The sequence below is a fragment of the Leucopleurus acutus genome (assembly GCF_964270905.1).
Source record: "Leucopleurus acutus genome assembly, chromosome: 12".
Taxonomy (NCBI): domain Eukaryota; kingdom Metazoa; phylum Chordata; class Mammalia; order Artiodactyla; family Delphinidae; genus Leucopleurus; species Leucopleurus acutus.
Window position 1 is genome coordinate 13210134 of NC_139154.1, and position 11329 is coordinate 13221462.

Below are 11329 nucleotides of genomic sequence, written 5' to 3' on the forward strand. Positions count from 1 at the left end.
TGAAGATGTTAAATATCTCTTAGCTCAATTCTATCAATATGTCTCAACCCTTTAAGCGGATGCAGCCCCTGTGGCACAGAAGGGAAAAAGTAGTTTACACCCAAGAGATAAGAATTAAAAAAAAAATCCTTACAGAAATATAAACTCTTTCGAAACAAACAAGATAGGCATTCACAAAAAATATTCACCTTATTTTCACCAAATTTAAAGTATGAAAAGCTAATACTGTGCCCTGTACACTTTCTCTATATTTAAACTCATTATTTAAAATTTAAATCTTAGAAAAATTTTTTTCTATTTAATTTTGTATCTATATGACGTGATGGATGTCCACTAAACTTCCTGTGATAACCATTTCATGATGTACGTAAATCAAATCATCATGCTGTACACCTTAAACTTGTACAGTGTTGCAAGTCAACTATATCTCAATAAATCTGGAAGAAAAAATAAAATAAAAAACAAAATAAAATTTAAATCCTAGGCCTAAATGCCTCTTTGATATTAAGTATTCCAATGATGTTTTTCCCCTCCGGGTAACTTGTTATTACTAGGGTGACAAATGCTGCTATCTACAGAGAACGTTTTGGGGTTTTTCTTGTACACTTATGAATTTCAACTGACAAATAATGCTTTCCAATTTGTTTGTAACTGGTTGACATTTCCGAAATTTGAGGAAAACACTCAATTTAGTAAACAACACTAAGAAGCTGCACTTTAAACTCTTATTTTAATAATCTTAGGAAGACACACCAACACCCCTACAAATAATTCCAGCCCAGGCCCCTTCCAAAAACTGGGATTTACTTTTTTTTTGGTAGAAAACCTGGACAAAGGAAACCCGGGCAGCTCTGGAAGTAGTCTGCTTAACCCTTCCAGGTACCGCCTCATTCTGGGGGACCACCAGGTACGAGGAAGTACGGGTCGTCCCCTCCTCCAAGTGGAGGGGACCCTCGGGGAGCCGATACTCGCCTGACTTTTCCACCAGTTCCCGGACATCCTTCTTCTCAGGCAACCCCGAGTACCCCAGTCCCCGGCACTCCAGAATGGTCTTCAGCTTCTTGAAGCTCAGCGCCACCGGATCCACCAGCTGGGTGGCAAAGATGCCAGTTTCGTACCACACAATGGCCTCAAAAAACCTGGCCAGGACGAATAGGACCAGAAAATAGAGGAGCAAGAAAAAAAGCTTCAGCCACATCTTCCCCTGCGTCTTCGCTCTTTTCAGAGAGCTCAGAACACGGAGGAGAGGAGGGGAGACTGGGGGAGTGTGGGCGAGGGCACCAGCCTGGCGTGGGGTACGGCGCCCGCCGCCGTCACTGCGGGGCCATCCCCGGCGGGAGGCAGGTGGACTGTGCGGGGGTGAGGAACAGACCAGGAGGGGCAGAGGCGCAGAGCCTCGCGCGGGGCCTTCCAGTCAAGAGGCGAGAAAAATAAACGGGGAAAAAATTTAAAAGTCCACCCATTAAACCCCGAAAGGAGAGAGGCGCGGGGAGACCCCGCGGGTAAGAACAAGATGAGGGCCGATTCCGCCGGCGGGGGGCACTGGGATGTGGCGGGGTCGGCCTTCTAGCACCGTAATCTCAACGGAGGAGGGGGGAGGCCAAAAAAATCATTCAGATTCACAAAGGAAGAGGGGGCCGGGCTGCAGGCTGGGGCCAGAGGGGCGGCGGTCCCGGGAGGCTGTTGGAGTCGGCCGGGCTGAGGCCGGGCTCCCGCGGCGGCAGTCAGGAGGGTGCGGTGCTCGGCGGGGCCAGGCCCGGGGCCCAGCGCGGAGAGGACCGGCCGCTGCAGCGCCGCGCCCGGCGCCCAGGCCCCAGGCCCCGCCGGCCGCGAAGGCTCCACGAGAAGCGCGGCGCGGAACGGCGGCGGCGGCGAGTGCAGGTTCGCTCAGGCCGGCGGGCGGCGCCTTTCAGGCTGGCGGGCACCGCGGCCCGGCCCAGGAGGGGGCGTCGCAGTCTCTGCAGAGGGAAATGGGGCGCGCGAGGCGACGGTCCCGGAGAAAAAACGCAAAAATAGGCCCGAGACGTCTCCCCGGGGCGGCTCTCTGGCTGCCTCCTGGTCACGCAGCGCTCGCCCCGCTCGGATGGGCGGCGCAGGTTCCGGCCGCCGTCCCCCACGCCCCCTCCCCCGCGCGAGGCCGCTGCCGTCGCCTCCGGACTAGAGGATCCTCGGCGGCCACGGCCCAAACCGAGACATAACAACTGACGTCGGCTGCGGGGCGGGGCCTCGGGCGGGGCCACAAGGGGAGCGCCCGCCGGGTGGCGGTGGGGAGGAGAGGGGAAGGGGAAGGAAGGGGGCGCCCAAGCCTGGGGGCGGGAGAGCGGCGCGGAGCCGCAGCCTCGACGCGGTCTCTTCTGCGCTCCCGAAGTTGCCTCTCCAGTGTCTCCTCCTCTCTCTTACCTTTTGCCCTGCAGATGTTTAGTAAGTGATTTTGTCTGAGGGTTGCAGTTAGGACTGTGTCGCTTTGTGTGTTTTTTGGTAAAAATGGGGCAGTTAATCATCCTCTTAAAATAAGTAAAAATAAGAGTACGTGTATGCCAGGTCCCGGTTAACTGGGAAAATTTTGGCGCAGTTGATTTGAGATGGTAGAAGGCGAAACCCAGAAAACAATGATTTTCCATCTCTAGGTGAGAATGTAGTAGTTCGCGCATTTCTGTGTTGAAGGAGATTTGGTCAAAGGGGGAGGCAGAACTAGGCTCACCCGTCCCTGCCCGTTACAAAGGCCTCACCACACCCCCTCCTCACCCGTCGCAGTTTCAGTCTCAGGGGCGTTATAAGCCAGGTATCGAAATGCTGAGTTCCCAGGGCAAAGGTTGTTGAGTGTGGATATGTCCCAGTGCAAATTTTCCGTGCGTTTTCTTTCATTACCCTCGCTGAGTGGGGCACCGCCAGCAAGAGGAACTTATATAAATTGAGTAACGTGGGTGAACACGCAGTACGCGGTTCTGTATTTATTTAACCCCGGTAGAGCATACTCTTCCTGTCGATCTCTGTGCCAATCTTGAGGGAGAAGGGGATTGCATACATAAAATAAACAAGGCTGGCTTCTACCAGACCCCTTGATGAGGAAGAATAAGACCCAGAAATTACAAGAGAAACGTTAGCTATTGTGCAAAGCTGTCAGATGTCCTGAATTAGGGGTGAAAGTTGTAGCAAGAATATGGGTGTGATCCTCACGCTTGGAACAAATGAGGAATGGAAAGCAAAGAATGGACCGTGAGAATGTAGCCTCAGAGTGGCACCCTTTTAGAATAAAGCAAACAAAGGCATTTCAGTGTCCAGCTAGTGGAGGATTATTTAGCGGGGATGGGCCCAGGGACGAGGGAGAAAGAATCAGAGGAGGAGGTGTAGGAATGTACAACCGGCTCTTGGCCTCTGCGTGTGTGTCTTAACTAGCGTCAATGTGGCTTTGTTTCCAGGGCTGGCAGATCAACGTGGGAGGCTGTATTAAACATTCTAAAACGCTTGGTTCTGAAATTTCAGAATCCTTGGGCATGTCACAGTGATGCTGTTACTGGGTGATATTGCTGTTCAAACCTTGACATATAAAGTGATGTCCTTCACCTCAAAGAAATGTACTCACTGGAGAGGAAAGACTGCAAGAGGGGCAGGTGGGGAAAATTGGGGTGGCTGAGGATGGAACCAGCCAGGCCAGAGTTTCAAATTGGAAAAATATTAGATTATAGAAGGGACTGGAAAGGAGTTACTAAAGAACACTTTGGACATTTCTTGTTTGTCTTAACTGCCTCCCATCCTCAACACCCTGGATTTGTTCCTCAAGGTTAAAACACTTAGGAAAGATTACAGCACTGATAAAAGAACATGCAGGGTTGGTGGGAAATAGGGATATGGACATTTACATCCTCTATTGATGGGAATGTACAACCTTTCAGGAGAGCAATTTACAGCGTGAGTTAGAAGGCCCCCTGAAATACATGCTCTCTGGCACAGTGATCTCACTTCAGGGAACTTATCCTGAGGAAAGGATAGAATGTGTGCACAAAGATGCATGTGCAGAGTTTTGTTATTGTAAAGTTAATAATAGAAAAAGAGAGAAAAAAAGGGAAAACCCAGATGAACTATTAGGCAGCTACTAAAAAGAAAGATAACTGTATGCATCTTTATGTGATGGGATTTAGATGATTTAATTTTTTTCTCTTGTGCTTTATCTCTATTCTTTTTCTGAAGTAATCATACATTATTTTTGTAATTTAAAATTGTGTTTTAAAACATAAAACAGGGACTTCCCTGGTGGTCCAGTGGGTAAGACTCCGTGCTCCCAATGCAGGGGGCCCAGGTTTGATCCCTGGTCGGGGAACTAGATCCCGCATGCATGCCACAACTAAGAGTCAGCATGCTGCAACTAAAGATCCCACGTGCAGCAGCTAAGACCCAGTACAGCCAAAATAAATAAGTAAATAAATATTAAACAAACAAACAAACAAAACCCCCACTACAACTGCTTCCCTCGTCTTGAGGTTTAGCAGCAGGGATTCATCCTCCAGGACTCTAAGGGAGGTGTGGGCTCTCCTCCCATGAGGATGATTTCAGTTTCCACTATGCCTAACTGGGCAGATTAATTAGAATTTCTGTTCCAAGACCAGGATGACAAAAGGATGTTTGAAATATTTATCGTTTTTCATAATCTGTTTTTCTAACAGCTAGGCTGCTAATCTGGGTTCAGAATCTCAGATTCTGTTCATTTGTGGGATGATTTAAATGCCTTATCATTTGATATTGTGGCAAGAGCATGGGACCCATAATTGGAGGGGCTGGTCCAGTGTAGACTAGTATCTACTAGCTGTGTCACCTTGTTAAGTCACAAGACCGCTGTGAACCTCATTTTTATCACCTATAAAATGGGAAAGGCTGCTTACCTCATGAAGCTGTTGTAAAGATTAAATGAGGTAGTGAATGTAAAAAGTGCTTTGAAACAAACATACTGCTTGTATTTAATTTAAAATAAAGAATTAATTTTAGAGGAAAAGAAAGTCAATGCCTTTGGTTGAGCTGGATGAAACAAGGTTATTTAACTTAGGGTCCAAAGAGCCCTCCCTTCTTATTTTTATTAAAGTATTTACCCATATCAAGTAACACTCCAAGGCTTCAAAATTGTGACAATTTTGAGAGTGGAAGGGGCAACGGTAACAAAATTATGCCAGACTATGTAGGATAAATTGGGACTGTCCCAGACAAACCCTACTTATAAAAAACAGATCCTCTGCTTGTCCCTCCCCACTCTGATTCCCATTCCTCAGAGGCAACTGCCTTCAATTCTATTAAGTATTTTTCTCATGTTTACTTCTGTATTTCTTAATAATAGGTTTTTACTGCTCTTCTTGATTTTTCCATTTTACACATCATCTATTGATTTCTTACCATGGAAGATGAGGAACGATCTCTTTGATACCCTTCATTCACACACCATTTCTCGCCCCTCGTTCCCAACGTGATCATATTACATATTCACTTTTATATTAATGTGTCCATATAAATCTTGTTCATGACTGAACCACATCATTTATATTTCCTTTCTTGTGCAATTGTTCATTTTTCCTGGAGTTAATAATTAACTCAAATTTTGGTTTGTTCTATTTTCTAGGGCGCTGTCCACTTATTCATTCCCAAACTCTCTGTCTGAACTATCAAATTACTCAGATGGCTAATCTATCAATTCCATGTTTTATTGGAAACAAACCTGTCTTTGGTCCTCCTGCTCTAGGCTAGACTTGTTACCCTGCAGACCAATTACATAGCTATTGCAATAGCTATGTAGTCATTCCAGGACTACCCTTCACTTCTCTTCCATGTTGGATCCTTTTTTTTTTTTTTTTTTTTTTTGCGGTACGCGGGCCTCTCGCTGTTGTGGCCTCTCCCATTGCGGAGCACAAGCTCCGGACGCGCAGGCTCAGCGGCCATGGCTCACGGGCCCAGCCGCTCCGCGGCATGTGGGATCTTACCGGACCAGGGCACGAACCCGTGTCCCCTGCATCGGCAGGCGGACCCTCAACCACTGAGCCACCAGGGAAGCCCGATTCTGTTTTTTTGATCCTGGTTACACTTTGTTATTTCACTTCCTTGTTTGCATGGAACACAACTACAGTGATTTAGTAAGAAAGTGCACTTTGGAGACCTTACACACCTAAAAATTCCTTTATTCTACTCTTATTCTTTTTTTTCCCCCAAACTTAAAAGACTTGGAAGTCTATTACCAAAACCTCCTTAATACCCTTCACCAATTCACCAGTTGTTAACATTTTTGCTGTACTTGCTTCATCATGTCTTTATTTTGAATATGTGTATATTTTTTCTTAAACCACTTAGGAGTTAGTTGCAGTTACTCTTCCTATTTGAATGATAGTCTGGCCAAGTAGAGACTTCTAAATTGGAAATCATTTCCCCTCAGAATTTTGAAGGCATTGAACCACTGTCTTATGGCTTCTGTTGTGACTGGACCGTTCTCTCTGTAATTTGACTCTTCTTTTCATCCTTGGTGTTCTGAACTTTTATGATGATGTGTTTTAGTGCAGGTCTCCTTTCCTTCATTGTGTTCAGTGCACAGTTTCAATATGGCAACTCGTGACCTTCAGTTGGGAAACTTTTCAATCATTTCTTCTGTCCATTTTCTCACTTTTGTGGATCTCCTACTAGTGAGATATTGAAACTCCTAAATCAATCCTATAATTTTTTCTCTTCTTTCTCCAATTTTCCTCTCTTTGCTTTTTGTTCTACTTTTCCAGAGATTTCTTCAAATTTATCTTTCACCCCTTCTAGTGAATTCTTAACTTTGTATATCATTTTTTTAATTTTCAAAGGCTCTTTCTTGTCACAGGGATGTGCCTTTTCTGTAGCACCCTGTGCTTTTTGTTTTGTGTATGCAATACATTCTCGTATCTCTCTGAAGATAGTGGCTTCCCCGCTAAGGTTTCTTTTGCTCTTTGGGTCAGGGTTCATTTTCTATTTGTTTGTTTTGGACTTCATCTTTCACGTTAGAAGCTCACCTTAACTACTTGGTAATTCTTGACTCTCTCCTTGTTCGTAAGTTCATAAATGTGAGGTACTAAAAAGCTCATTGGAAGCTCTCTGAGAGTGCCTGGGGCTCACTTAGGGTGAATCAAGATCGGGGCCCGGCCATTTCACTAGAAGGATGTGTAAGTCTTTTTTCTGGGGCTGTTTGTTTTTGTCAGAGAGGAATCCTGCCTGGAAAGTACAGGTTTCACTGTCAGCATCAAGGGACTGGGTGGGAGGAGGCTGGGGAATATCAAGTCTCAGCCATTAGGCTTGAACTTCATACTACAGTTTCCCATGACGTTCCTCACCTCCCTCACAGAGCTATGTCCATGTTTTCAAGTCCAGAGCCTCTTTGTTCACTTCAGAAGGTAAATGTCACATCTTCCTCTGGGCTGGGAGCGGGGAAAGTGCCTGGTTGCACCAGGTTCAACTGTATCTTATGAAACTTTCAGCAAATCCTCTAGTTTTCAGCCCCGCCCAACACCCTGGGCTTCCAAAGTGCTGTGTTTCCAATTTCTGGACTTTTCCTAGGTTCTCTGGCACCAGCTGTTTAACATGGCAGAGGTGGTACCACAGATCCACCGCACCACTGCCTCTTTCCAGGAGTCTAGGCAGACCAGCTTGTAGTCTTTCTTGCAGGTAGATTGGGTAAGTGACTGAATTCTGGCCAGTGGGAGTCAAGAGCAAGTGATGTGCACCCCTTCTAGACCAGGCCCTCATAAACAGCCTTGAGCCCTCTCTAGATTGGGTGGCCAGGGAGAGGGGTGGGCTCAGAGAACAGCCTGGGACCTTTACCTTGGGGCCCCTGGGATTTGTTCTTCTCTTCTGCCTCTATTTTTTGCCCATAGAGCTCTCTGCCTCCAAGACACAATCAATTCCACTAGCCAGAGGAACAAAAGTGGGGCTGGCAGGGACCTCAGAATGGTAGACAGGGAGCATGGGAAAACGAATCCCAACATTTGCTACTTTGCCTGCTGGTGGGGGGCAAGGAGAGGGGCAGATAAAGACAAAGGAAATAACTCCATTTTCCTCACTTTGTTCTCTAACTCCATTATCGAGAACACATTTTGGTAAAAAAAATGGTAAAAATGGCTAGAAATGGTTAAAAAAAAAAGGCTAGAAATCTAAGTGCTACGGGTAGATTGAGTAGATAGATTGGGTGTTTATCATCGTATATCTGGTTGATATACCCAGCTAAGCACAGATTTGAGGCAGGTAAGGGGGCAATTTTAAGTCTATCTCCTGTGCGTAAATGTATTTGAGATTTCTTATTTCAGGGACATAAATGTTCAGTTCATGAGTAACTAATAATAAAAAGGATGATATGGGTAGAGCAGCTCACCCTCCAGCAATTTCTCCTGGGATCACTTTGCCAGATACACACTGTTGTGAGGTGATGCCAGGCAGTGCATACATCCACCCCCTGAAACCTACTGTCCCCCTGGCTTCTCCCCTCTCTTCCCATAGATCCTCTGCCCTTTCTGGACCCTCTCCTCCCATACTTCCCATCCCTGCACAAGCCCCCTACCTAAGGAATCTTCTAAACAATTAAACAAATTTAACTTAAAAAATTTATAGGATCTATTTCTTTATTACCAGACTAATAGGTTTGCATTTTGAAAGCTTACTATTGGACAGTGTACAATGATGTATTTATAGCTGATCTGAATATGGCATTTATGATCATTAAAAGAGAACAGTTGGGACCTCCCTGGTGGCGCAGTGGTTAAGAATCCATCTCCAATGCAGGGGAGACAGGTTCGAGCCCTGGTCCAGAAGATCCCACGTGCCGTGAAGCAAATAAGCCTGTGCGCCACAGCTACTGAGCCTGTGCTCTAGAGCCCGCGAGCCACAACTACTGAGCCCATGTGCCACAACTACTGAAGCCCACGTGCCTAGAGCCCATACTCCGCAACAAGAGAAGCCACTGCAATGAGAAGCCTGTGCGCCACAACGAAGAGTAGCCTCCGCTCACCACAACTAGAGAAAGTCCGTGTGCAGCAACAAAGACCCAACGCAGCCAAAAATAAATTAATTAATTAATTTTAAAAAAATGAGAGAGAGAGAAGAGTTAAGATCAAGCCCTAGGCATGGAGCTACCTAATTACATTTTAATTTTTTTCCTGTGAGAAAATCAGACTTGCCTGAGTGCCTTCTCCAGGAACAGTCCCTGCTGTGATTGTGAGAACTGCCCGTCCAGTCCTTTCTCTGTGGAGAGGACCCTGTTGACTGACTGTGACCACAGCGTTCGTACCGCGTTGCGTTTTCCAGTGCACTAGGCCCTTATCTGCAGGAATAAGCAACGTCCCGAAGCGATATGCAGAGACCTGTTTGGCACTCAAGCCGGAATCTTCAAAAGGAGGAACCTCGGGCTTCCCTGGGGGCGCAGTGGTTGAGAGTCCGTCTGCCGATGCAGGGGACACGGGTTCGTGCCCCGGTCTGGGAAGATCCCACATGCCGCGGAGCGGCTGGGCCCGTGAGCCATGGCCGCTGAGCCTGCGCGTCCGGAGCCTGTGCTCCGCAACAGGAGAGGCCACAGCAGTGAGAGGCCCGCGTACCGCAAAAAAAAAAAAAAAAGGAGGAAGCTCTTTTCACCAGAGACATACCTACAGAACATGACTTTCAACAAAGCTGAGAGGAATGCACCCTGGCAGGGCACCTCTGCTTTGCATGCTGCTGTCTATTTAATACACAGCCCTTCTCCCCGGGCCAGCCAGCGGCCAGCAGTCACTGGTGCCCTCATCTTCCAACACCAGGAACAGCAAGCAGGAGGACTCTGTACAAACACTTTGACGACAAAGGTAAATAAGTGTGGAATAAGCAAATAATAAGTCACCTTTCCTCCTGGAGTAAACTGTTCCCTTCTCTGATCACCTGAAGCTACAATGACACGTGGTCAGACCATGGGACAGCTGGCATTGCTGCAGAGTTTTCCCACCCAAGACAAAATGAAACTGCAAGCCCTTTGTTCAAAAAGCAGGAAAAAAAGTGCCATGAGGGGTACTATATAAAGCTTTTCCTTTCTTTCCCCCTCGCTCTCTTGACCTATTACAGTGGTTTTTAATTTGCAATTTAATGTAACTCTCCCTTGGGCAGGGGACATTCACGGGGTAAGTGCAGGTCCTCACAGGCATTTGGACCTCCTCTGGACACCCCCCTCCATTGGCAGACTCCACCCCCCCCACCACCCCCCCACCACCCCCCCCCCACCCCCCGCCGCCACCAGCAGCAGATGGTGGGTCCTGAAAGGACTGCAACTCAGCAGCAGGACATGCTCATACCTGGATTAGGGGTGGGCAAGAGGCATGATCTCAGCGACTTGTCCCCCAACCCTCTGCAGACCTGAGCCCAGGGCCCCACTGAGGGAGGTAGCAGAACATGGAAATGCCCCCCAGTGGGAAGGGCAGTCGTGGAGACGGAGAGACTGGGCAGGGGCCCTGGGCACCAGGCAATGGAGGGCCAGCTGCCAGGAGGCGGGGAGCTGACCGCAGGCAGACTGCATGTAGCTGAAGGCTCCAACGCCTCGGCACATGCTCCAGTGTTCATCAGACCTCACTTATAAAACACAAAGCCAAAGGAAAAATTACTTAGAATTTCAAGATGGCAACTGCAGAGCATTAAACTCCAAGCAGCCGCAGGATCCCTCTGAACCTGGGGTCCTGAGCATCTACTTTGTTGACACACCCATGAAGCCAGCTGTGTGGGACAGAATTATTGAAATCAGTGAAGGTCCAGAAAATTCTTTATTTTTTATCACATTTGTGGCATGCATAGTCTGCTGTAGATGGTTTTATTTCTGTACATAAACCTTCCTGGACACCGTCTGCAAGGCTTAGCTGCTACCCTTATCAGCTATTCTCTGGCATATTACAGCCCCTCTCTAAGCCTTATTCCTAAAACAGAAATAAAACAATGATCTCATGAGATTGTTATGAGTGTTTAATGAAGTAAAGCTGATAAGGCACTAAGCCCAGTGACTGGAATATGTTATGTACAAATGGACGTACATACAGATATGTATTTACCCATGTACATGGTACCCATACATCTCTGCTATGACACACAGGGATGGTACCAGAGTACGTAGAAGGTATGTAATAAATCTATTTTTTGGACAAAGAACATGGATAATAGGAACATTTTAAAAATGTCAATCTGGCTAATGAATGCTTTAGGTGAAATGCAATGCAAATATAAGTTGATTATTTAAAGAAGAAAGCAGAAAAGCTTTTTTCAAAAACTCAAACCTGTTTTGATGGGATAACTCAAAAACTAAGTGCAACTGAATTAAGGACATAGAGAAAATGAAGAACATCCT

At 46.8% G+C, this 11329-nt stretch overlaps 1 protein-coding gene across 2 annotated transcripts in view; it reads right to left on the reverse strand.

Moving 5' to 3' along the window:
* Positions 1-1711, reverse strand: part of LOC309969900 (E3 ubiquitin-protein ligase RNF103) — a 124796-nt gene extending 123085 nt beyond the window's left edge. Inside the window, exon 1 of one of the 2 annotated variants that reach the window (XM_082851956.1) lies at positions 973-1311. In XM_082851956.1, coding sequence (XP_082708082.1) covers positions 973-1198 — 226 coding nt within the window. In that variant the 5' untranslated portion in view covers positions 1199-1311. Of the gene's footprint in view, positions 1-972 lie in introns of both variants that reach the window. The other variant, XM_082851954.1, reaches the window with a different exon arrangement.
* Positions 1712-11329: the final 9618 nt, after the last annotated feature.